A 25,799-nucleotide genomic window follows, 5' to 3' on the forward strand; every position below is an offset into this window, starting at 1 on the left:
TTCTGAGAGCAGGGCAGGGTGAGTGGGTGGGTGCCTCCTTGTTTGTTCCTGGGGTGCTGGTGGGCAGGGGACTCCTGCTCACAAAGGCTCCCGAGACAGACAGCTGCCCCAGTGCACTGGGCCTGTGCCTGCTCTTCAGGTTATGTCCACTGGTACCCTCTGGCCTCTGGAGTCAACCTGCTGGGCTCAAAGCCAGCTCTGCTCTGGGAGGTGTGGCCTGGAGGAGGCAGTCACCTCCTCATGCCTCACTTTCCTCATGGTCTCCTGCAGAGCCCTGGGATACTGTGCACACAGGATGGACAGTCAAGTCCAACTGAGCCTTTCCTAGGGACCTGCCCACTCCTCCCATGATGGGCCTCTGCCGTGGTAGGGGGCCGAGGCTCTGCCATGGGGGGCAAACCACCCACCTCCTTCCCTGGCAGATGCTGTCTGGGGCTGCGGCCAGGCCACCTGTCTTGTATTCTCCAGGAGCCCCTGGGTGTGCTGCCCACCTGGAGAGCAAAGCTGACTCCAGAGAACTCTTCAGGATAAGTGCTCTAGGCTTAGGTCCTGCCCAGTGATGACCTCTGACCCTACCAACCCACTAGGCCCCACAGAGTGTCTAATGCTAGAGCGAGTGGCCCCTGCAAGACCCCACTCCTGGGCAGAGGGCTGGGAGGCAGGCTGAGTTTGGCAATGGCCCCCTGGGCTCTCTGGGACTGTCTGGTTCCTGCTGCTCAGCCAGGCGTGGCTGTACTGCCCAGGCCTTGGGCTGGCCAGTGGGGTGGGGGGCAAATGAGCCACGTAGAGGGAGATGCCAGTGACCTTTTTATTTCCAGTTGGGTCAGTGGCTGCCCAGGGGCCTGTAACAGTTTGTGGGCAGGTGGTGGGCTACAGGCAGGTGCTGACCCAGGCTTCGCACTGACCCCACAGGGGCTGAGTGGGGGTGGGGATTGGTGGGGGTCTCAGGATTTCCATGCCCACTGCCAAGGGTGAAGTGTGGCTCAGAGATCCCAGACATGGGTAGATGCCCTGGGGACACTTGGGCCTCCAGGACAGAGTGGTCAGTGTCCAATAAATAAACAGCATGGTCTGAACCCACCTGGGCCTCGGGCCTCTATGGGGGTGATCAGCTCTCTTCTTGACTCAGACAACAACCTGGCTCGGGGGCTCCAAACGTCACAGAAATGTAGGGGAGCAGAGCTGCCCTCGGCCAGGCCCACAGCCCCCTCAGTCCTCACGCTGTCAGCGGCCCGAGCCGCCAGGATGTTCATCCTACCAGGAGCAGAGAGGCCTCCCCAAGCCCTGGGGGCCGAAGTCAGGTGGGGGCAAGAGCCCCTCCATGGCTGGCCTGCTGACCCGCACAGGTGCCTCCTGGCCAGTCCTTGGCCGGCCAGTCCTCCACTACTTGCCCAGGGCCCGCCGGGGCAGCAGCTCCACGTAGCTCAGGGCGCTCTGCAGGGATGTCAGGCAGTAGCCCTCCTCTCCAATCAGGTACCTGCATGGAGGCGACACACGGGTACCTGTCACTGGAGGGGCTGCAGGGCAGAACCTCACTGCTGAGGTCCCATAGGGGCTGTCGGGGGCACCTCTGGGCCACGTGCTGAGGGTGGGGCAGGGACAGGCTCAAAGACCCCACCTCTCATGGATGAACTCCTCCAAGGCTGCACACTCCGACACCAACTGAGGGAGGCCACTCTTCAGCGCCACAAAGGACAGGATGGGCAGCAAGTCATCAGCACCACTGTTGGGGAGACACACATGCAGCCAGGAGGCTCCAGGGACCTGGGCAGGGGGGCCTGCTCTGTCCCCAAAAGCCTGAAGCTACAGCTCAGTCCCTGGAGCAGCCTTGAGCTTGCTGGCTGCTCTCTGTGCTCCTCCCACCCACCAGCCACAGGGGATAGGGGTGGGCTTAGATCAGCATGACAGAAGATCTGGGAGCACTGAGGCCATCCTGAATGGGGACCCTGTGCTGCAGAGCTGGAGGAACCGTTCCTCATTCCTGTGCACTTGCCCGAGCCCAGGGACAGGCTGCTGGAGTGGGAGGCCCATATTCCCAGGCAGCCTATTCACTCCTGGGATCAGGGTCACTCATTTGCCACGCCTGGTATCCCAGACCTGATGCAGGAAGCTTCTCAGTGAGGGAGTTCCTGAGGGATGGTCAAACCCCCGGTGAAGGCCCCACAAGTCAGTGCTCTCTGCCAGAAGCATGAAGGCACAGACCAGGGACTCCTGTTCCCACTTCCCAGGGAGCCACACACCTGCAGCCACTCACCACCCTCTCTAGCTCCTCAGAAATCCTGAAGGAGCTTGTGTGGGGACTTGGACTCTGAAACACTTGTAGTTCTGGGACCCTTTCACCTGCAACAACTTTTTTGGAGGCCAGATGGTAAAATGGTGAAAGCAACCCCAGGCCTCTGCACAGGTAGGCACCACAGCCTGCCCACTCGGCTACAAGCACAGGTGCCTTCAGGGTGACCCTGGTCTCTGGCACAGGATAGCAGGAGGCAGAGCCCTGGCTGGTGCCGAGGGTTCACCAGTACCAAGGCAGGAGACTGCCAGCTCTAGGCTGGCCCAGGTGAGTTAAGGCAGGACACGGTGGGGAAGGCCCCTACCTGCCTCCGGAGTCTGGGCAAAGACTAAGGAGGCTTCCCCAAGTGTGAGACAGAGGGGAGGCACAGCCTTCGAGAATGCCACCAGAATACAGAGGGGCAGGGCCCTGTCGTCTGCAGGGCTGGAGCCAGGGGTCTTTGGTGGCAAAGGGCCATCCTGTCCTTAAGGAGAAGCAACGCGAAACCCCAAGCGCCCAGTGCCGGGTCAGGGTGAAGCGTTTCTGCTTTCCTGAGCCTCTGAAGGCAGCCACAGACAAGCCCAGCGCCCCCCGGCCCCCAGCCCCACCCCAACCTCACAATCGCACCCTTCTGGGACTCACATAGCGGCGATGCCAGGCTGCAAGGCAGCCTCCCGGGCCCGGTAGTAATCCTCCGCACAGGCGCAGATGACCCGCAAGGCCCGAACTGAGGCGCAGAAGCCAGGCTTCGGGTGAGGGGGTGGGGACGGCGTCCCAAACCGGCCCGGGGCACCGCCGCACCCCGACCCCGTGCAGGACCGGGCAGGGCAGGACGAGCACCTCTTTTGTCCCAAGGGACTCCTCCCCACCAGACGGGACCAGGCTGTGGTTCAGAGGTGCGGACTCAGGGTGCCCCGTGGGAAGGGACACTGCTCTCCCTTCCCAAACCGCCCCCTCACCAATGCACTCCAGCTTCTTCTGGGGGCAGCTCTCCAGAACCAGCAGCCCCAGCTCCTGGGCTGCGGCGCAGTAGGGGTAGGGGCCCGCTCCCGCGGCCTCGGGGTCCTGCGGGAGGAGCCTTGTGGGGACGCCGATGGCTGCCGGGGGCGCATTCCTGTACAGCTCCATGCTCCGGCTCAAGGCCGCCTCCCGCAGGCGGTGAACATTCCTGGGGTGGAGAGAGGCCAGGTTCAGCGGCCCAAAGACCCCGGCCCCGGGGCGGACTGAGACCCGGCTGAGGGAGCCGGCCACACCCAGAATCCTGGACGGTGGGCGTGGCACCGCCTGCGAACCCAAAACACCTGAGGCCGGGAAGGGAAGGCGTCCGCGGAGAGTAGCACCCAGGTGGACCTCGGGGGCGGGGCCCCACCTGTAGATGGCCAGCAGCAGGGGCCACAGTGGGGAGAAGAACGGCTCCTCGATGCAGGCCAGGCAGCGGTCCTTGGAGGCGGCCGTGTTTAGGCCTTCAAAAGCCAGGAGGGTGAGCGAGAGCAGCCTGTCTGCCGGGAGCAGAGCCGGCTCAGCGGGGACCTCCAGCCCCGCCCCGCAGAGACAGCCTCCTCGGGGTGGGCCTCTCCGCAGGCTGCTTCTGGGCTCCTTGGGAGGGCGCTCTACCTGGCCCTGCCTCCCCTCCCCTTGAAACCCTGCGGCCTGGTGAGCCCTTATCCCTGGGGTCACAGGGTCACATGCAGCCGCCCAAGCGCCCGTCTTGGGGCCTCACCGATGGCATCGTGTATGTCCTGCACGGTGCCCTTCAGCTGCTCCAGCACAGGCTCCTTCCTCACCCCTGGGGTCTGGGGCTCAGGCCGCTCCCCAGGGCCCCGGCCCCTGCTCTCAGGAGTAGCCAAGAACTGTTCTAGGTCCTCGAATGAGCTGTCCTTGCCCAGCAGCTGGGGTGAGGGAGGCCCTGCGGGGCTGCCGGGGCGGGGTGGGCTGGCGCAAGGGCCGTCTGGGGGCTTTGGGGCCGGGCTGGGCTCCAGCGGGGAAGGCATGCAGTAGAGGCTCTGAGAAGGCCGGAGCCGCCGGCTTCCAGGAGCCAGCAGCCCGTCGGCATCGGGGGGCAGGGAACAGCAGCCGGGGGCGGCGCCCTTGCTCACGATGGGGTACAGCGCCCGGTACACCGCGCACTGGAGCTTCTTCAGGAGCTGGGAGATGGGGTGGTCGGGAACGCTGTGAGTGGGGTAGAAGCAGTGTAGAGGGCAGCCCTGTAGGTCTGGCGGCTGCAGCCTCCTCACCAGGCTCTGGGGTGGGGGCTACAAAGCCTGCCCAACCCCCCACCCACTGGTCATGTGGCCCCACTGTGAGGGGTTTCAGAGAAGGGACTCACGGATAAACCTTGTGGGCAAATGTCCCTCCCCTCTGAGAAGGCAGAAGGCCTGTGAAAGGCCATCAGGGGCCTACTGCCCCTGCAGTCACCCCAGACCTCCTCTTTCCCTCTTAATCCTTTCCTCTGCCCACAGCCTGCAGCCTGCTGGAGGGAGCTGAGGCCCAATACCTGAGCAGGTGGGAGACCAGACTGGTCACCAGGGACAGGTCCCCTGGGCTCCTCTTGAGCTTGGCCTTCCAGAGCTTTGGCCAGTCCTGCAGGACAGGAGCCCTTGGGAGAGAGCCCCGGGAAGCCCCTCCTCCCTCACCAAGGCTGCACCCCCGGGACTAGACCTCCCCACCCAGCCCCGCCCAGCACTCACATGGTCTTGCTCATACTCCAGGATGGCAGCATAGACGGCCCGCTGCTCCCGCTCCTCGGGGGTCAGGGCAACCTGGCTGCAGAACCTCCTGGAAGGAAGGACAGGTCTGGGGACCTCAGGGCTGGACAGGCAGGCGCGGGAGCCCCCACCTGCTCCCCCACCCCCCGAAGTCCCGGGACCTGAAGCAGGGACGCACTTGTTGGCGGCCTCCTGGAGCCGCAGCCGGCGCTCTTCCATCTTCCTCTGCAGCTGGGGCAGTAGAGTCAAGGCCCTTTCTGAGTGGCATGTATGGACCCCCGGCGTCCCTGAGCCCTGCCGGCCACGGGCCGGTGGGGTGGGTGGAAGAAGGCAAGTCCTAGTCGACCTGAGGGGTGGAGAGGAGTCTGTGGGTGCTGGGAGGGGCAGGGTGGCCTGTGCAAAGGCCAGGAGGCGAGACAAAGCAGGCTGGGCAGGAACCACTGCCCCCCGACCCCAACAAGGATGCTGGGCTCTGGCACCTCTACTCCCTGCCTCCTCCCTCAGCTTAAGCCTCTGGACCCCAAGGCTGGATGGAAAGGATACTGTGTCCTCCCGGGCCTTAGCGATCACCAGGTTCTCCATCATCTGGCGCTGCAGGGACAGGGTCTAGGACAGGAAGAGGGAATAAGGCCTGCCCCCCTGGTACCCCCACTCCACATGGTCCTGGGCCCCACTCACCAGGGATGTCTTCTGCATGGCCTGGCTGGGGTCCAGCCGGGCCATCCGGGCCTCATAGGCAGCCTTCAGCTTCTGATTCTGCAGGGAGGCCTCTTCCAGGGGTGTCAGCTCCCTGAAATGGTGACAAGCTGCTGGCCAGGCTCCAGGAAGCCCACAAACCCTCCAGTCATCTGAGGACCCCTCCTGACCCTCCCCTGAGGCCCCAAGGTGAGGAGGTGGTGATGAGGGCCAGCAGAAATGTAAAGGAGAGAGGACGTCTGGGGTGGATGGGAGACACCTGCCCCCCTGAAATATGGCCCTACTGCCTGGACTCCAGACCTTTAAGCAACTCAGTTATTTGAGTTTCTGAATAGTATGAAACTCTTTGAAGGCACCATGCGGCCTAAACAGCTAGTTTGCAGCCCACGAAAGGGAGGTCACAGTACTCTGTAACAGCCACTGACAGCCCTCTCACCATCCAAAGTTTCAGTCTAATATCTCCCTGCTTTCATGGCTGGGAGGAGGTAGGCTGTGGGGCACAAGACTGTCCTGGGATGGGAGTTGGTGCCTGGCCCTGCCCCAGAGCAGCACATGCAGAGACAAAGTGAGCAGTGGCTCAGAACCTGCAGCAGGAGGAGCCCGTCCTCTTGCCTACCCTGCTGGGGTTCTGGCATTTGTGTCTTGGGGTCTTTCATCAGCTCTATAAAGAAAATTGTCTTTCTCTCTTCAAATAATGCTCCTCTTACATTTTCTTTGTCATCTGTTTCTGGATAGACCTTCCATGTCTTTTTCATCTTTTCTTTTTGTGTGTGTGAGCCATTCAGGAAAACCTTTAACCTTTTATCCAGTTCTCTAATTCTCTCTTCAGCTATGTCCACTCTGCTGTCACAAACTTGTACACTTCTTTTTGGGTCCACGTGTGTATTTTTACAAGAGAATATAATTTGTTTCCATTGTTTTTGATTAATTAAAAAAAATAATTTCAGTATTTCTTATTACTACTTGGTTCTTATTTGACCTCTATTATAAACAAGAGTCAGATTTTACAGTTTCTTCTTCCCTAAAGGTATTTTAAAACTTTCTTTTTATTTTTCTGAATATAGAGAGCAGGACTGTGTTATAATCTGTGTCCCATAACTCTATCTGAAGAGTTTTCAGGTGTGTTTCTGCTACTGCTCAAACTTCTTTTTATGTATGGTTGTCTTTGACTATGTACCACTCATTTCATGGAAGTTGAAGGTGCTTTTCTCCAGAGACAATTTGCATTTGCTTCTGCTAGGCACCAGGTTATTTCCATTCTAGGATTCCTTTTGACTAAAGCCACCACAGTTATCTCACCGTGCCTCCAAACCCAGGTTTAGCCCATATGCTGTGCTGTCCCATCTTACTTCTTAGAGCTTTGTGACTCCACGACCTGAAGCTTCTGGAAGATCTCAGGTGGCAGGAACGGAGAGAGCTTCCCTCCCTCATCTGAGTATACCCGGCGGTGTCGACTAGCAGGGGAGGGCACAGGTGCAGCCACAGGCATGGCTGGCCTCAGGCATGTTTTCCCTGTAAGACACGTACAGCCACGGATCCGCATAGGGGCCCCACTGAGCCAGACTGAGCTAGGGCCGGGGTGGGTGACCCAAGAAAGCTTTCTGCTGGACACCCACCAAGCTTGGCAGCTGTTGACTGGGCCCTCTCCAGACACTGCTCGGCCAGCTTCAGCATCTTTGAGGTATCAGAGGTCACAGTTTCCCCAGCTTCTGGGGAGCAAGTGACAAAAAAGATGGTCACCATCCCCTCTGTCACTGGTCAGATTCTTGCTGAGATACAAACAAAGGCACTCCCTCTCCTCATCTCGGACCACCTGCCCTCTATGTGGCTATCCTGTCCTGCCTGGACCATCAGAGCCTTTTCTCTAACTACCCTGGCCTTTTCTCCCGCGGACAGCTTCACATGTACTTACAGCCCCTCCCCCAGGCGGGCCCTGCAGGCAGTGTGGCTGTTTCCCAGAGATCATTTCCTCACCATCTCCAGCCCCCCACCCTGCATCCCATGCACCCCGGGGGCGTCTGTTCTCTGCTTTGCACTCCTCCTCAGGAATCGCTCCTGTCAGCAAACTCGTGCTGGAGGGGCTGCCACCTGACAGTCTCCCATGGACCCCACCAGCCTCAGCTCCTGACCCACCTCCTACTGCCTTCAGGGCCAGCCCCTCACTACACCCTAGTTCAGCCACCAGATTTCCACTCATCCACTCATGTGCTGCCCTTCCCCACAGGTCCCTGACCCCCATAGTCTTTCCTCTGGGACATCCCCTCAGGGCCTCTCCCACCATGCCCTACTCCCTGTGCTCAAAGCTCTGCTGAGCTCCCCAGGGTGGTGCTCACTGTGGGGACAGCCACCTCCCCTTGACCATGTCAGGCTGCCACACGCCCGGAGCAGACCATGCCCATGATGGAGGCCTCAGCTTCTGCCACCTCCTGCTCCACCTCCGGTGCTCGCTTGCCCCCAACCAACCCCAGCACCTCACTGCCCCCTGAGAAAGTCTGCTGAGGCAGATCTTTAGAGAACATCCCCTAAGCCCTTCACTTGCCCACCTCCTGGCACTCCCACCACTGCTGTCCCCACTGTGGGAACCTCCTGGAGGCTCTGCTGCCATGCTGGCCTCTGCCCACAAAGCATCCATTGAGCTTCTCCTCATGCCAGAACAGTCCCAGGCCCACCCAAGGCCCTGCCTGCCCCAACCGCACCTCCCTCTCTCCAGACTGCCTTGTATCTGACACCCTCTTTGCTGCAGGGCCTCTGGGCCGCCCCCAGCCCCCAGCCATCGTGTAGTTCACTCCTCCCAGAACTGGGGTTCAGCGTTCAGTCTGTGGTCGTGTCCCCACCCATCTCCATCCTCTGAGTCACAGCAGCCGTCCCTTCCTGCTCCATGTCACACTCATGCTGAGTGTTCAGGTGTTCACCTGCTAATGACCAGGTAGGTAGGACATGGGACACGCCCAGGTCTGGGGCCCAGAGACCCATCAAAGGCCAAGATGTCCACAGTCTGGGCAGCACAGGAGAAGCTGTACCTTTAGTGGCCTCCACTTCTTCCAGCAACACCTGGGAAATGTAGTGGATGCTCCTCAGGTATTCTGTATATGCCTCCTGTGCCCAGGGAAGAGAAATGACATAGGTCATGCCATTAGAGGCAAATAATTCCATCATGTCTGCTTGGTGCCCTTTTGAAAACAGCAACCATGATGCCTGCTTATCTCTGAGATACACCTGCATTATCCCAGCTGCTTAGCTGGTAACTGCTCTGCCTGGGGCACAGAGAATAACCCTTTTTTCTAGACTTGAAACTGGTGTCACTCCTTTCTCTCCAGCACGGAAAGGAATGGAGGTTCTCATTCAGTGGGTCAAGGAAGCAGCACTGGCGGGTGCTGCCGTTTCCACTCTATGCAACAAGTTCTTTTCCTGTATAACTCAAGGGCCATTCATTCAGTGGCTTTAAAGAAATATTTCCTGGGAGGTGAATCAGGGACTGTGTTGTAAATCTTAGAGTCACTTTCTGACTCAGTCTGGGAAAACCCTTTCCTGAACCCCAGTGTAAGAATTCCTTGGGCACGCAGGAGTCTATGCCACTAGAATGCTGGCACTTTCAAACGTGTGACCCTCCTGGTCAGGGCTGCCTGACAGAGCTCAGGGCATTTGGAATGACAGCATGGGGCTTTGCTTTTTGTTTCGTTGCATCCCAGTTCTCGTTGCTGCTGCTAAGTTGCTTCAGTCGTGTCCGACTCTGTGTGACCCCATAGACAGCAGCCCACTAGGCTCCTCTGTCCCTGGGATTCTCCAGGCAAGAACACTGGAGTGGGTTGCCATTTCCTTCTCCAATGCATGAAAGTGAAAAGTGAAAGTGAAGTCGCTCAGTCTTGTCTGACTCAGCGACCCCATGGACTGCAGCCCACCAGGCTCCTTCGTCCATGGGATTTTCCAGGCAAGAGTACTGGAGTGGGTTGCCATTGCCTTCTCCGCCCAGTTCTCGTTACCCACCTTTAAATCTACACTTCACGTAAAGATAAAATGGATTCCGGGAAGGATTTATGACTTGTGGGGGCATTTGCTGCCCTAGAATCCCGACTTGGGAAAGGAAACGGATGGAAGACCTGAACGCCTCTTCCCTTGGGCGGCCCAGAGTGGCTCCTCCGGCTTTTCCACGCGGTTGCCACCCTTAGGATTAACACTCGTTCTCAGAAACAAGCCGCACCCCTCCCCCGCCGGCACTTCCTACCAAACAAGCTCTGAAGGCGACTGGAAAGCCGCAGTTACCCTCTTCTGCGTACCTTCCCCTTTGGGAATCTGACTAAATCTACAGGGCCCGCCTCCAAACTACACAAACACACGGGACTGTCTGCTAGATACACTTTGGCGGGCGGCTTCACGGCACCTCCTGAGTCCCTTCACAAATAAAAACGCCTCGGCTCCGACCGAATTGCTAAACAGACGGGGTGGGGAGGGGGGAAAGGTCGGGAGCTGTCCAAGGTCACGGCCCAAGCCGGAGCCGGCACCCCGGAGTCTTCAGAGAGGCCTGGAGGCGCCCTCCCCGCGGCCCCGCCCTCGCCCACGCCCACCAGGCCGGTCGCTGGTCGGCGACCGCCCCCGCCCCGCTCTGCTCCGCCCGCCTTACCCGGGGCCGGTTGCCGGTGTCCAGCTCGATGGCCCCGTTGGCTAGCTTCATGGCGCATTGCAGTGGCTTCACAGAGCCGTCTCCGGCCGCAGCGGCCATGGCGCCGGCGGGGGAGGCGGTGGCGCCGGCCGAGGGGCGGGGCGGCCGGCTCCAGGCCCGGAACGCAACGTGTGCAGGACCAGGTTCCGCCCGAGCCCAGGACCATCGGAAAAGGCGGTACCAGCAAGGGCCCACTTCCGGCAGCCCGGACCCACTTCCGGCAGCCCCGCCCCGCTGGCGCGCTGCGCGCTCTGCTCCCGGGGCCGAAGGGGCGGAGGTAGGGGTGACGGAGCTCTCAAATAACCTCATTACGCTGTAGCCAAGAGCGTGTAAGTGCAACTACTGCTGCCCGCACTCCACGTCGGTGACAGGCCAATCGCGTAGATCGTGTCCCTTGCCCTCAGGCCGTACTACTCGGCCCTCCTCACTGCGCCCCTCCCCTCCTCACTCCGCTCCTCCCTTTACGCTCTCCTCGCCCTCCCCTCCGGTGGTCAGCCCGCCCCATCCAGGTCTCTTCATCCTCCTCCTCCCCCCTCCCTCGCCCCGCCCCTCCCTCATCGCCTCCCCCGCTTCCAGTAAGTCCAGCGAAGCCGAGCGGCGGAGTCGAACGGAAACGAACGAGCACAGTCCGCCTAGCGGACTAGAGGCTCCGGACGTCCTACCTCGGCCCAGCTAGCCGAGCGGGGCCGGGCGGAGCCGGGCCGGACGGAGCCGGGCGGGGCGGAGCCGGGCCGGACGGAGCCGGGTGGGGCCGAGTTGGGCCGAGCCGGTTCGGACGGGGCGGAGCGCTGGGGCCGAGCTTAAGCAGTCTCCACGGCTATGAAGCGGGACCGGCTCGGGCGCTTCCTGTCGCCCGCGGCGTCCCGGCAGCGCGGGAGTTCGGGCCGCGGTAGTTGTGGCGGAGGCCGGGTCCGGGGCCGCCCCGCCCGCAGCGGTCCCGACGTGGCCGAGGCGGCTGCTGTGGTGGCGGCGCGGCTGGGCTGGGGCCCGGCGCGGCCCTGCGGGGACGCGGGCGAGGACGGCGCAGACGAGGCAGGTGGGTCCGGCCGTCCGGTCGCGAGGGGCGGCGGATGGGACCCCTGTGACCGTAGAGTGCCCTCGGTGGCCACCGGGACCCCGCGGGACCCCCCGGCCCAGGGTGTCTCAGAAAGCGGACTAGGCCTCCCCGCTGGGAGAGGTGAGGCGGCCTCCCCGGGACGCCGCAGCTGCGCGGGGTGCTCTTTCGCAACACAGCTGACCCGTCAGCTCCCCTCAGAGCTTGAGGAGTAGTATAGTGCTCGAGTCGTGCCGTCTGTCGGGCAGGCCTGGTTTCAGTCGTGGTTTTGCCCTGTGCTTTTAGGATAATGGCTGAATCTCTCAGGGCCTCAGCTTCCTCTTCGTTAAAACAGAACTAAGGATTAAGCATAGGAGTGCCTGGCCCCCCCGCCTGACGGACTGTAATGGGGGTTAATATGCACTTGGTCTTAGTGTCATGCTTTTGCCCCCTCAGAAAAGACTTCAAGCTGCTCTCCTATAATCCCGGGGCAGAGAGGCAGGGGCATCGTCTACTCCTGCAGTCAGGAGTAGAGACCCCCTGGAAAGCAGTGTGTGGACGTGACTCCTTCGCTTCTGGCCTCAGGGGAGTGGTGTGAAGAGGAATGAAGTTTCCAGCTCAGTTTATGACGGTTCCATAGCTGTGGAGGCATTTATATACTCAAACTTTTTTTTTGAGAAAAAAATTTGATATATAGTTGGCACATAACATGATGTTGCTTTCAGGTATGCTAGCTAACACCCATCACCACTCCAAGTTAGCAGTCTTTTTCCCTTGTGATAAGAACTTATAGGATCAACTTTAAAGAGCTCTTAGCAATTTTCAGATATACACAAAAGTATTATATTGTAGACGACGTCACCAGGACGTGCTTTATAACTAGAAGTTTGCACCTTTTGATCACTGCACACCGCATTTCAGCACCTCACTCCCCTTCTTTCAACTAACAATATATCTTTTCTGTAATCATTAGTTCATGATTTTCTCTTTTTGTAGATTCTACATGTTAGTAACATCATATGGTATTTATCCTACTCCATCTGACTGATTTCACTTAGTATAATGCTAATAATGTCTATCTTTGTCATCGGAAATGGCAGAATTTTCTTGTTTTCTAATAGCTGAGTAAATATTCCATTGAGTATATATGCCACTTTGTTTATACATTCATACATTGATATACACTTTGGTTGTTTCCATACCTTGGGTATCATAAATAATGCTGTAGTGTATATAGGGGTGCATGCATGTACCTTTTCAAGTTAGTTTTCATTTCCTTAGGATAAATACCGAGCAGTGGAATTGCTGGACTGTATAGTAGTTTTATTTTTAACTTTTTGAGGAATCTCTGTACTGTTTTCCATAGTGGCTGCACCAAGTTACATTCTCACTAACTGTACAAGGGTTCGCTTTTCTGCACATCCTCACCAACACTTGTAATTACTTGTCTTTTTGATGATGGCCATTCTGATAGGTGGGAGGTAAATGTCTCATTGTGGGATTTTTTTTTTTTCTTCATTGTTTTGATTTGCATTTCCCTCAGTACCCTTGCCTGGAAAATCCCATGGATGGAGGAGCCTGGTGGGCTGCAATCCATGGGGTTGCTACGAGTCTGACATGACTGAGCGACTTCACTTTCACTTTTCACTTTCATGCATTGGAGAAGGAAATGGCAACCCACTCCAGTGTTCTTGCCTGGAGAATCCCAGGGACGGGGGAGCCTGGGGGGCTGCCGTCTATGGGGTCGCACAGAGTCGGACACGACTGAAGTGACTTAGCATGAAGTAATGTTGACCACCTTTTCATACACCTGTTGGTTATTTGCACACCTTCTTTAGAAAGAGGTCTCTTCAGAGCCTTTGCTCATTTTAAAAATCAGATTATTTTTGTTATTGAGTTGTATGAGTTCTTTACATATTTTGATTATTAACCCCCTATGTGATACATAACTGGTGAATATTTTTTCCTATTCAGTAGGTTGCCTTTTCATTTTGTTGATGGTTTTCTTTGCTGTGCAGAAACGTTTTAGTTTGACATAGTCCCATTTATTTATTTTTGCCTTTGTTGCCTTTGCTTTTGGTGTCAATCCAAAAAATCATCTTCAAGACTGATGTCAGGGAGCTAACTATTATGTTTTGTTACATCGAAGTTTTATGGTCTTTCAAGTCTTTAAATCATTTTGAGTTGAGTATGGTATAAGATGGTCTAGTTTCATTCTTTTGCATATGGCTGTCCAGTTTTCTCAACACTATTTGTTGAAGAGACTGTCCTTTCCCCATTGTATCTTGGCTTATTTGTTGTAGATTAATTGGTTATATATACATGACTTTATTTCTGTACTGTCAATTCTGTTTCATTAGCTTATGTGTTAATTTTTTTTTTTTAACTAAAAATATTTATTTAGGTGTGTTGGGTCTTAGTTGTGGCATGCAGGATCTGTGATATTTGTTGCAGTATGTGGGATCTTTAGTTGTGGCAAGTTCCCTGACCAGGGATTGAATCTTGGCCACTTATAATAGGAACGCGGAGTCTTAGCCACTGGACCATCAGTGAAGTCCCTTTATGTGCCTCTGTTTATGCCAGTACTGTACTGTTTTAATTATTGTAGCTTTGTATTATAGTTTGACAGAGAAGGCAATGGCACCCCACTCCAGTACTCTTACCTGGAAAATCCCATGGGCGGAGAAGCCTGGTAGGCTGCAGTCCATGGGGTCGCGAAGAGTCGGACACGACTGAGCGACTTGACTTTCACTTTTCTTTTGTTTTTTTTTTTTTAATTTTTTTTTTGACTTTCACTTTTCACTTTCATGCATTGGAGAAGGAAATGGCAACCCACTCCAGTGTTCTTGCCTGGAGAATCCCAGGGACGGGGGAGCCTGGTGGGCTGCTGTCTATGGGGTCCCACAGAGTCGGACACGACTGAAGTGACTTAGCAGCAGCAGCAGTATAGTTTGAAATCAGGAAGCATGATGCCTTCAATTTTGTGGTTCTTTCTCAGAATTGCTTTGGTTGTTCAGGGTCTTTATTGGTTTCATATAAATTTTAAGATTGTTTTATTTTTGTGAAAAATACCAATGAGATTTTGATAGGGGTTGTTTTGAATTTGTAGATGACTTTGGGGAGTATAGACATTTTAACACTGTCTTGTTAATTAATGTCAATTGTCTTATTATTTGATGTCAATTAATTATTCCAATCCATGGTCATGGACTACTTATTTGTGGTTTCAATTTTTTTTTGTCAGTGTCTTATAGGTGTCAGTGTACAGGTCTTTCATCTCTTTGGTTATATTTATTCATAGGTATTTTATTCTTTTTGATAAAATTGTAAATCTGATTATTTTCTTAATTTCTAATAGTTTTTTATTAGTATATGGAAATCAACTTTTATATATTGATTTTGTATTCTATAACTGAATTTGCTTATTCTAACAGTTTTTCTGGTGGAGTCTTACAGAATTTTCTATATGTAATATTATACACAAACAGATTGTCTTCTGTCTGTATGATGTGAGTGGTTTTTATTTTTCTTGCCTAATTGCTTTGGCCAGAATGTCCAGTACTGTGTTGAATAAAAATGGTGAGAGTGGGAATCCTTGTTTTGTTCCTGATCTTAGAAGAAAGCTTTTAGCTCTTTACCATTGAGTATGATGTTAGCTTGGGGCTTGTCATGTATGGCTCTTATTATGTGGTGGTATTTTCTATCTGTATACAGTTTATTGAGGATTTTATCATGAATGGATATTGAATTTTGTCCACTACTTATTTCTCCATTTATTGAGAGGAGTATGATTTTTATTTTGTTAATGTGTGTCACATGAATTGATTCGGGAAGGTTGAGCCATCCTTGCCTCCCTGGAATACATTCCAGCTGATCATTGTGCATGATCTTTTAAATTAAGTGTTGAGTTCAGTTTGCTGTTACTTTGTTTAAGACTTGTACATCTATGTTTATTAAAAATAAATATTATTTTATTTTCTTGTTGTGTCCTTGTCTGGTTTTAGTATTAGAGCAATACTGGCTTTGTTTTGGAGGCATTTAGAGTTCTTTGAAAGGATTTTCCACTCAGAAGACCCTCCACTGGCCATTCTCCCAAAAGACTGTGTGTTCATCTGGGAGCTTGGAGCCAGAGCCCTGCCTCTGGCCCAGACCTGGACTTGTATCTAAGGGGCGTGTCTGGGGAGGTCCCACTCCAGGAGCTGGGGCGGGGGGCTGGTGGAGTGTGGATCTCACTTCGCCTGGGAGCTGTGTTCTGCATGCCTGACTTCATGTTTCCTGTGCTTGCCCAGGAACAGCCCGGGCCCTGGCCATGGGGCACTGTCGCCTTTGTCATGGGAAGTTCTCCTCCCGGAGTCTCCGCAGCATCTCCGGCAGGGCACCTGGGGAGAGCTCAGAAAGGCCACCCCCTGGGGACCGTGTTTTCATCCGGGATTTCCAGCGCCTCCTGGGCGTGGCTGTCCACCAGGACCCAGCTCTGTCCCAGTTTATCTGCAAGAACTGCCATGCCCAGTTCTACCAGTGCCACGGCCTCCTCACATCTTTCCTGCAGCGAGTCAATGTTCCCCCGACAGGCCGCCGGAAGCCTTGTGCAAAGTAGGCGCCCCTTCCCTCCTTTGCTGGGGGCGTGCAGGAGACCCTGTGAACAGGGCTGCATGGGCACAGGGCAGCCCGGGTGCCTGGTGAGGCACTCATGAGCACCAGTGCGCTGGGTGTGTCGGGAGACTGACCGGAGAGCACAGGGCGGGGAGGGCCTGGTGGGTGGCCTTGGAGGAAAAGGCTCAGCCTGCACACACAGTGGCCACTGGGCCCCATGCTTGCTCTTGGTGAGCAGCCCTGCTCCTTTGCAGGGTCGGTGTCCAGCCACGGATGGGGCCAGAGGAGGGAGCGTGTGTGGGTGAGTGCGCCCCCAGGGTGGGGTGCAGGGTGGGTGGGAGGCGGGGGGACCCAGATGCTGACTGGCCACGGGCTGGCGTCTCTCTGCCTCTCCTCAGTGGACCTGATTGCTTCGAGCCCCCAGGGCCTGCGTGGCTTGGTGGGGTGGGTGCACAGACACGCGGCCGGCTGCGGGGCCCTACCTAGCCTCCAGAGGACGCTGTCCTCCGAGTACTGTGGTGTCATCCGGGCCATGTGGGGCTGCGACCAGGGCCATGACTACACCATGGACGCCGACTCCAGCTGCGGGGCCCTCTTGCTGGACAGTGCTTTGGGTGTCAAGTGGACGTGGGACAAGGATTCAGCCCCGCGACTCCCCCAGCATCGGGGGTTCAACCCCACTGGGGCTGCCCCTCAGAGCTCCCAAGGCAAAGCAGCTGCGGCTGGGGCTGAAACCGAGACACTCCCCAGCATGGACACAAGCCGGCTTCCTTCAGATGGTGACCCAGTGGGGCCGGGGCCGGGCCCCCCGTCTCAGCCAAGCCTCCCCCCGGGTGGGGCCCCAGGTAGGCGGCTCCTCTGGGCTATTTGACCAGTATTCCTGGTCCTGAGCCGGGCAGGGCCCTTGGCAAGAAGTGGGTGTTGTGGTGGTAGCAGTGGTATCATACGCAGAGGGGCAGTATAGTAACCAAGGCAGCCCTGGCACCGCCTCATGTCCGTCTGACAGCAGAGGGGCTGAAGACCCCGTTTGAGCGCCTTCCTTCAAGGCATGCTCACCTGCGATCCAGGTGTTCCTCCAAGCCTGCTTTGGGCCAGGGCACAGAGGGAGGAAGAGCCTGGGCCTTTGTGGGGCATGAAGGCAGCTGGGGTCAGGGGTTGTCCCGAGCCAGTGCAGGTCACTGCCTGGGCCTGTCAGTGCCCTGTGGGGCCTGATCCTGTGGCCCTGTGTGTTGGGTGCAGCTGTTCACCAACGTGGTATTAGAAGGGCTGGGCCGGCTTCCTACCCACGTCTCTGAGCTTCCATGTGGGTGCCAGGCTGCTCCTGTGAGTGATGTTTGCCACCGGATGGTTCAAAGTGAGGCAGTACTCATGCTGGAGGGCTTCACTGTTCTTAGAACTGCTTGGAGTTTTGAACTGTGTGCCTGCAGTACTTGGATACCAATGATCTTTTTCGATGTTCTGAAGCATCCCAGAGTGACTGGATCTGAACCTCTGGGGCAGGGCTGTATTTGCTGCTGTTGCTACTGTTGGCAGGACATGGGGGTGGCATGGTGGGTTTGGCTATGCAGGCCTTGTGGGCGGGGGCGCCAGGAGGTGAGTGGATTTGGAGGCATAGGAACCCTAGGCGCCCTGTCATGCCTGTGGGGAGCACTACCACGCTGTTCCCTGGGGTGACAGGTGACTGGAGTCTTGTTCTTTGTTTCCCAGGGCAATTGGGTGAGAAGCAGGTTCCATCTCCAACCTCGGATGATCGGGTAAAAGACGAGTTCAGTGACCTTTCTGAGGGGTGAGAGAAGAGTGGGTTTACATAGCCTAACATTCCTCCTTGGCAACCCAACGCCACCATCCCAGGGGCTGCAGCCTGGCTCTCACTGGCCTCCCACTTTCTCTGTTGGGAGGAGGGGAGTGGTAGGGGGTGCTTAACAGGCTTCCATTTTTGATTGGGGGCACTTCGGACCTGATGGAGCTGCACAGGGGGCCCAGCCAGGTGTGGACATCACTCTATTTAGATGGTCCTCTGGCTGCTGGCTCATCTCCGCCTCCAAGGCTGAGTTTTATGCCAACCCCAGATGTTACTAGAACAGAAGCCAGCCTCTGGCTGTTTATCATGGTGTTTGTGGTGTGGAGTGGAGGACAGACCTTCTAGAGTCAGGCAGGACCACCTGTCTGCTCCTGGGGCCACCCCCTTCCCCGTCTCCAAGATCAAATCTCTCAGGGTGGAGGCCGCACGCCAGCTGACCTTTCCACCCTGCCTTGTGCACTGTGGCTGGACCACAGATGTACTTTGTCCAAACAAGTAGAACGACAGCGTGATTTTTGGTGCCAGTGACAGATGACCCAGGTGTTGGAGGAGAACCAGTGGGTGCCAGAAATCCACCCCCCACCCCAGGTCAGGAGGCTGTGGCTGTCCTCCAGCCACCAGCCATCCTTGGGCCTTTCTCTGTGGGGAGGGTGGCAGCCTGTAGGGGCAGCTGAGGCATGCCAGCCAGGCTCTGTCTGCAGACTAGCAGAGCTTATGTCGTGACTCACATTTTAGGGTAGAGATTACAGACATGCAGATCTTTTTCAGGTCTTTGTTACCCTTTGAAATCACTGACAGCTGGCCTGTCATTTGGGCAGGTGTTTCTAGTTACGGGAGTGAGGTGACATTCTAAAAGCCCAGTTTCTGCGAAGCTACCTCTTGTGAGGGTCTTCCCCTCTGCCTGGGGCCCTGTAGGCTGACTTTCTGAGTTTGGGGTCCTGGTGTGATGAGAGGCATGGCTTACCAGGGATCCTCAGCCTGTGACCCTGGTTTTCCCTTTCTTTTAGGAGATGGTATTAGAGTATTGGGGATTTTAGGCCTTCTGAGAAGTAAAACATGTAGTGTGGGGATCCACATGGTGTTAGACAGGAAGTTTCACTGCCTCCGTCACCTGCTCCAGAGCATTGCTGAAGGTTCTCTTCTTTCCTAGAGATTTCCTGAGTGAAGATGAAAATGACAAGAAGCAGAACACCCAGTCCTCGGATGAGTCCTTTGAGCCGTACCCAGGAAAGAAGTAAGGGGATGGTGGTGCCATGAGCTCCCCGGGGTTTGGGAGGTGTCCAGTGGGTGACCTGGAGATCTGAGCCTGCCCTGGGGGCAGCGGGGACCAGACAGTAGCTTTCCCCTGTCTGCCTTGGTCAGCACACGCTCTGCTTCTCTAATGGCCTGACCTCACCAGCCCAGTGAAGGGTGGTTTCTGGGTAGCCCAGGACTTTCCCAGTTCAGCACAGGGACCTGGCCTAGTGCAGCACTGTGAATGTGATCCGTCCACCCACCTGTATCTGCTCTGGTTGCCTCTGGTCCCCCACTCGCCTTCTGCCCTCTGTGCCCAGGGCCTTGGCGACATGGCCACCTGGCCCTGCAGTTGCTCCGGGTCTACCTCTGGCCCTGATCCCTTGTTGAGGCAGCCCACCTCCCACAGGGTTTTGTGTTCTTGCTCTGTGGGTGCTGGCAGAGGAGGCTGGTTATCACTGTGTCACCCTGGGCCCAGGAACACCCAAACGCCTCGTTAGTAGATGCCCAGCTTGGGCCTTTGATGTAGAATGAAACCACACCATCAGCCAGGAAAGTGCAAAACAAAATGGAGAAGCAGGCACAACTTCCTTTTTCCTTTGTGGGTGGAGACAAGAGAGGCGGTGGCTTGGGAGTCCCCAGTTGGGATGTGGGACTGGGTCACAGCCCTTAAGCGGGCCTGAGTGAACAGATGCTGCTGGGCCAGAGGGGGCGTCAGGAGGGCCAGGATGGAGGGGCCAGGTCTGCTGCAGCAGGAGCCCTTGCTCTCCACCCTGATCTCCATGAGCCCACCTCTTAAGTCCTGCTGCCAGCAGTCCTAGGGCAACTGGCATGGGGTTAGGAGAGGGAGAGGCCCTGCCCTGCCCTGCTCCAGGTGGAGACGGCACGCAGGCGGCCCCCCTGCCCTGGGTTTCTGGGAGGGCGCACAGACACTGCAATAGGACGGGACACATCAGGTATGTGTTCAGAAAGAAAGTGGAGTCGCTCGGTTGTGTCCGACTCTTTGCGACCCCATGGACTGCAGCCTGCCAGGCTCCTCCATCCATGGGATTTTCCAGGCAAGAGTACTGGAGTGGGTTGCCATTTCCTTCTCCAGGGGATCTTCCCAACCCAGGGATTGAATCCAGGTCTCCCACATTGCAGGCAGACGCTTTACCATCTGAGCCACCAGGGAAGCTGCAATGTGTTCAGAGGCCTTGGTCAGATGGAACGTTAGTGGAAGTTGTACCTGTTGGAGGCTGGAGCTCTGGGCTCATCCCTGACGGCCTCTTGGTGCCTCCAGCACCACAACACGAATGCCTGCTGACGTCCTAGGATGTGGCCTAGGTCCATGTGACCTTGCAGCAGACGTGCCTGTCGAGGTCCTCAGCCACACAGACAGAAGGGGACACCAGCTGCCGGGGCTCCCACAGGAGCCTGAGTGGCCACTGGAAGGAAGAGCACCAGCAGCCCCAAGTTGGGCCTGTGAGCGCCATCCTCCCACGCCTGCAGGGACCCCAGCCCCTTGTCCTTCAGGGACGCACTGGGAGACATGGAGGCTGCTCCTGCTCTCAAGGAGCATGTGATGTGGTGCGAGCACCGGGCATGGCTGAGCTCTCACTAGGTGCCTGAGCGGCACAGCAGCGGAGGGTGGAGGCCAGGACCGTGGCCGGGTGGCAAAGAATAGTCATAGACAAAGAAGGGGAGGAGCAGCCTGTGCAGTTGTTGAAAAGGTTCTTGTTAATATTACTGTTTGAAGAGGAAAACAGCTGTTCATGTTTTTATTTGTGGTAAATTAATACACAGCAAAGGTTACTGTTTTACCATTTTTTAAGTGTACAGTTCACTCCCGTTTCAGAACTTTTACAATGTTGTGCTACCATCAGCACTGTTTCCAGACTTTCACCATCCCAAACGCATCCTCATGAAGCAGTGAATTCCCTGTCTGCCCCTCAGGCCCTGCCCACTCCTAGTGTAGGTATCCATTCTGGGGACTGTGTGTGTCTCTTTCCCACTGGCTTCTTTCACTCAGAATAGGGTTTTTGAGATTCATGCATGTTGTGACCTGTCAGTTTGATTCCTTTCTATAAGGTCCTATTAAAGGGACTTTCCTGGTGGTCTAGTGGTTAGGATGCCACATTTCCACTGCTGGGGACATGGGTTTGATCCCTGGTCGGGTTGTCATGCAGCACATGGTATGGAGGGACCACATTTTGGCTGCTGTCAATGGTGCTAGAAAGGTTGGTGTAACAATTACCTGTTTGAGACCTGTTTTTGATTCTTTGGGTCCTATGGTACTTTTAACTTTCTGAGGAACTGCCATAGTTTTCTACAGCAGCTGCACATTCTACATTTCCTGCTGCCAATGTACAGGGGTTCTGATTTCTACACATCCTCACCAAATCTTGTTATTTTAGGTCCTGCTAGTGGATATTAAGTAGTATCTCATTGTCATTTTGATTTGCATTTCCCTAGTGACAGTGATGTTAAGTAGCTTTTCATGTTTGTATCATCTTTGGGGAAATGTCTGTCCAAGTTCTTTGGCTGTGTTTTAACTAAGTTGTTTGGTTTTTTTGCCACTGAACTGTAGAATATATTTTGCCCTTTTTTCACTGTCTTGAAGTCCAGTGTTCCTGTTTTTACTTTTTTAGTTTACTGTGCTTTTGGTGTCATATTCAGGAGAAACCATTACCAAGTCTAAGGTCATGGAAGATTTACCCATAAGAGTTTCACAGTTTTCACTTAGATTTAGGTCTTTGATCCATTTGAGTTACTTCTGTGTATGGTGTGAGGTACAGATCGACCCCACTCTTGCATGTGGATATGTGATTGTCCCAGCACCTTTTGTTGAACAGACTGTCCTTTCCCTAGTGAGTGGTCTTGCTACCTTTGTCAAAAGTTAGTCGATTGTACTTGCAGGGGTTTATTTCTGGTCTCTGTTTCTCGGTATGTCTGTCTGTCTGTATGCCAGTACCATGCTGCTTTGATTACCGTAGCTTTGTAGTAAATTTTGGAATTAGGAAGTGTGAATCCTTCAGCTTTGTTGTCTTTCAAACTTGTGTGGCTATTCAATGTCCTTTGAAATTCCATGTGAAACTTAGGATTTTTTTTCTACTTTGTAAAAAAAACACAGAATTTTTATAGGGATTGAATGTATAGATTGCTTTGGAAGATTATTGCCATCTTTACAGTTTTAAGTTTTCCAGTTCATGAATATGTTTCTACTTGCTTAGGTCTTAATTTTCACAGCATTTTCATAGTTTTGTGTACCAGTCTAACTTTTTAAGTTTACTCCTAAGTATCTTATTTCTTTTGATGCTATAAAAAATGAATAGTTTTCTTAATTTCCTTTTTTGGACCATTCATTTTAAGTGTGTAGGAACAGGACTGGGTTTTAATGTGATTTTTCCACCCTGCAACTTTGCTTAATTTTTCTGTGTAGGTTCTTTAAGGTTTTCTACATATAACATCATGGCATCGTGAATAGAGGTAATTTTCTTTCCTGTTAATTTAGATGCCTTTTTCTTTGCCTAATGGCTCTGGCTAGGACTTTTAGTGCTGTGTTGAGAACTGATGAAAGTGGGCATCTCTGTCTTCCTTCTGATATTAGAGGAAAAGCTTTCAGTTGTTGACCATCGAGGATTGCGTCAGCAGTGGCTTGTCATTATGGCTCTAGAAGTTGACTTCTGTTCCTGACAGATTTCCTTACATTCCTGGATCTAAGAAGAGGTGTGCATGTCTCTTTAAGACTTTGAAGGACACCAAGGGGGAAGCTGCTCTGTTTGGCCTGGTCCTCAGGGCCCTGTGAGACTGGCTGAGGTGCACAACCCCATGCTTGGAAGACAAGGTCCCCACTGCCTAGGGTCTGCAGTAGGGGGACAGCAGTGGGTGTGGAGCTCCCCACTGGTTGCTGAGGGTCTCCTGGCAGGTCCCAGGAGAGTGGATCTGGATCTTCTTTCTAGCTTCCCCCACTCCACTATTTTCCCTGGTGTCTCCAAAGTTGTGTTTTGGTGTGACAACAGGGAGTGACACTTGGCCCTGAAGGCCCACTCCTGGGTCCTGAGGTGGCAGAGCAGGGCCTCCACCTCCCCACAGAGTCTTTTTAGCTCTGGTGGCCAAGCGTCAGTGTGAAGGCCAGGTGGTCAGCATGGGGACTGGAGGCTAGCCCTGGAAATCCAAAGAAACTACCTCAGTGTTTAAAGAAAAATGAGCACTGTGTATGCAAAAGGTCAGAAACATCACTGACCAGTGTTGTCTTTTCTTCCAGGGTGTCTGGTAGGAAGAGTGAAAGCAAAGAAGCCAAGAAGTCAGAAGAACCAAAAATCCGAAAGAAACCTGGGCCTAAGCCGGGCTGGAAGGGCAAGCCACGGTGTGAGAGGTGAGGGGCTGGAGCGGGGGTTGCACAGCCTGTGGGGGCCGTGGCTCCACGTGTGCTCTGCATTGCAGGGAGGAACTGCCCACCATCTACAAGTGTCCGCACCAGGGCTGCACGGCCGTGTACCGCGGGGCCGACGGCATGAAGGTGAGGGGGCTCCCAGGAGAGCGCACCCCCAGCTCTGCTGACAGGGCCTGCCTGGGTCTGTGCCTTCGCTGGGAGGAGGCACGTGCGCTGCTCTGGGGTGTTGGCCATGCCAGGGGACTCACGCCCCTGGTCCCTCCCACAGAAGCATGTCAAGGAGCACCACGAGGAGGTCCGGGAGAGGCCCTGCCCACACCCCGGCTGCAACAAGGTGTTCATGATTGACCGCTACCTGCAGCGCCACGTCAAGCTCATCCACACAGGTGTGTCCCCTCCCCTGCAGATGGGGCTCCCGGGAACTGACACTGAAGAAACCCTGGTGCTGTCCTGTGAGTTTATTGTGGTCTGTTTTACATCATTGTGTGTGTCAGTTGCTTAGTCGTGTCTGACTCTTTGCGACCCCATGGACTATAGCCCACCAGGCTCCTTTGTCCATGGGATTCTCCAGGCAAGAGTACTGGAGCGGGTTGCCATTTCCTTCTCCATTTACATCATCACTGGAAGAAAATGGTACATGCTTTTCAGATTATAAAAGTAACCCAAAGCACAGGGAAGGTGGCGCCCGTGATCACCGCCTTCAGCGTGTGAGGTTGCTACCGCTCCTCTCTGAACACGCGTCCACGGCCTTGGACTCGTGTGTGCCAATGCTCGTCACTGCTGTTCTGCCCAGAAGGCAGCTCTCCCGACCTGCAGCCCCCATGTCCAGATAGTCCATCCTAAACGATATCTTTGCTCTGTTGATCTTTGTACAAACGACTGACTTCCTCACTCTGATTTGCCCACTTAATGGCTGGCTCACAGTCCCTTGGTTTCACAGCATTTCATGCTGTGAGTGTTCTTGTCTGTTAGTCCAGACACAGTAATTCCCTGGTGTCGGGTCAAGCTGTTGTAACTCAGTCTGACCACAGTCGTGACCACGAGCAGTTTTTATTTTCAGCACAGAACAGTCTAGACCTCACAGTTTCAGGACGATTGCTCCTAGTCACGGAGGAGCCTGCCTGTGCGGCTGCGTCACATGTTGGTAGGCGTGCAGTGACGTAGGAGAGAAGCATGTGGTCTTGCTCCAGGTGCATGGCTGGGGGTGTGACGTTCAAATTTTGTTGAAAAGCTCTTGTAAGACTGACTGCCACAGTGGGTACCCCTGTGGTGGGGACAGTCCTTAGAGTAGGAGTAGCTGTAATCAGTCATCTGTGAAATTGCACTGATTGGGCTTCCTCTTAAGAATTGGTGCTCCAGAAAATAGGTTTAGGGAAACATGCTACAGCCAAGTGACGTGGGTCAGAGCTGTGTCACCTGTGAGTCAGGTGCTTGGGCACCAAGGGGACAGTGTCAGGGCCTGTGGTCACTCCCTATCTGGTCCCCAGAGGTGCGGAACTACATCTGCGATGAGTGTGGACAGACCTTCAAGCAGCGGAAGCACCTCCTGGTCCACCAGATGCGCCACTCGGGAGCCAAGCCTCTGCAGTAAGTGGGGGGTGGTGGCCCTCCCACTGGCAGCACCCTGGCCCTGGCTCACTGCCCCCATCCCATAGGTGTGAGGTCTGCGGGTTCCAGTGCCGGCAGCGGGCATCCCTGAAGTACCACATGACCAAGCACAAGGCTGAGACAGAGCTGGACTTTGCCTGTGACCAGTGTGGCCGGCGGTTTGAGAAGGCACACAACCTCAACGTGCACATGTCTATGGTGCACCCGTTGACGCAGGCCCCGGAGGCCCCGCCCCGGCCCGCAGCAGGGCAGGTGGTGAAGGCTGAGCCCACCTGAGGGCCTGCCTGCCCCAAGCTCGGGTGGTGACTGAGGTTCCGGCCTGTGCGCAGAGTGGTGCCCTGATGTACCCCCACTATGCGTGCTGGTGGTGATGGTTCAGTCTACGGCTCCGGGGTCTTGTGGCCTCTGCTCTGGGACCAGCAGTTTCTTCTCCTATAACCAGAGTGACTTGGGCCAGATGCAGATTTTAGAGAACTGATTCCTCTTCCCCACTAAAGCAATTGAGATTTGTAACCCACTTTCCAGGGCAACAAGAGCTCCATGTCATGCTTGTAATAAATTATTTACCGAGGAACTGGGCAGTGCCCTGTGCAGATCGGGTCAGAAGAGTTGGGGCTCCTGGGAGAGATCGGGGTCCAGCACAGCCTGCCGCCTGCTCAGGAGGGCAGCACTCACTTCCGGGTCACAATCTCCACTCTCAGCCAGCAGCTGCAACAAAGCCCACATGCTGGGCCCGTTCTGCCCCCGTCCCTCCCGGGCCTGGATGCTGGATGCCAGCTTTCCCCAAGGCGTCCAGCATCCTCACGTCACACGGTGACATGGACCTAAA

At 55.1% G+C, this 25,799-nt stretch overlaps 3 protein-coding genes across 19 annotated transcripts in view; 1 reads left to right on the plus strand and 2 right to left on the minus strand.

Annotated features, from left to right (window-relative positions):
* Nucleotides 1-794: 794 nt before the first annotated feature.
* VPS9D1 (VPS9 domain containing 1) lies at nt 795-10,636 on the minus strand. 11 transcript variants are annotated; one of them, XM_019979341.2, is made up of 15 exons: nt 10,289-10,636; nt 8,691-8,766; nt 7,287-7,376; nt 7,020-7,182; nt 5,653-5,764; nt 5,518-5,580; nt 5,153-5,205; nt 4,957-5,044; nt 4,764-4,849; nt 3,990-4,438; nt 3,639-3,768; nt 3,229-3,437; nt 2,912-2,996; nt 1,619-1,723; nt 795-1,477 (listed from the first exon to the last, which is right to left on the minus strand). In XM_019979341.2, the coding sequence occupies exons 1-15, from the start codon at nt 10,634-10,636 to the stop codon at nt 1,384-1,386; spliced, it is 2,151 nt and encodes a 716-aa protein (XP_019834900.2). In that variant the 3' UTR covers nt 795-1,383. The 11 variants fall into 11 exon arrangements, 3 of the variants coding, with proteins under 3 accessions (XP_019834900.2, XP_019834899.2, XP_070626577.1); XM_019979340.2 differs by having other exon boundaries at nt 7,287-7,379; XM_070770476.1 differs by having other exon boundaries at nt 3,229-3,768; nt 7,287-7,379; nt 8,583-8,766.
* On the plus strand, nt 10,549-25,544 carry ZNF276 (zinc finger protein 276). 3 transcript variants are annotated; one of them, XM_019979344.2, is made up of 11 exons: nt 10,549-10,656; nt 15,650-15,953; nt 16,208-16,254; nt 16,352-16,798; nt 17,661-17,739; nt 18,905-18,988; nt 23,234-23,344; nt 23,413-23,488; nt 23,631-23,748; nt 24,850-24,949; nt 25,018-25,544. In XM_019979344.2, exons 2-11 carry the CDS (start codon nt 15,670-15,672, stop codon nt 25,244-25,246), a joined length of 1,575 nt encoding a protein of 524 aa, XP_019834903.2. In that variant the 5' UTR covers nt 10,549-10,656; nt 15,650-15,669; the 3' UTR covers nt 25,247-25,544. The 3 variants fall into 3 exon arrangements, with proteins under 3 accessions (XP_019834903.2, XP_019834902.2, XP_070626588.1); XM_019979343.2 differs by lacking the exon at nt 10,549-10,656 and adding an exon at nt 10,786-11,363; XM_070770487.1 differs by lacking the exon at nt 10,549-10,656 and adding an exon at nt 10,786-11,363 and having other exon boundaries at nt 23,234-23,335.
* Nucleotides 23,806-25,799, minus strand: part of FANCA (FA complementation group A) — a 39,357-nt gene continuing 37,363 nt past the window's right edge. For 3 of the 5 annotated variants that reach the window (XM_070770472.1, XM_070770475.1, XM_070770469.1), the window contains one exon: nt 23,806-25,678. In XM_070770472.1, coding sequence (XP_070626573.1) covers nt 25,571-25,678 — 108 coding nt within the window. In that variant the 3' untranslated portion in view covers nt 23,806-25,570. The remainder of the gene's footprint in view (nt 25,679-25,799) is intronic. The other 2 variants (XM_070770471.1, XR_011561449.1) reach the window with 2 other exon arrangements.

The sequence above is a fragment of the Bos indicus genome, chromosome 18, assembly GCF_029378745.1.
Source record: "Bos indicus isolate NIAB-ARS_2022 breed Sahiwal x Tharparkar chromosome 18, NIAB-ARS_B.indTharparkar_mat_pri_1.0, whole genome shotgun sequence".
Lineage (NCBI taxonomy): Eukaryota > Metazoa > Chordata > Mammalia > Artiodactyla > Bovidae > Bos > Bos indicus.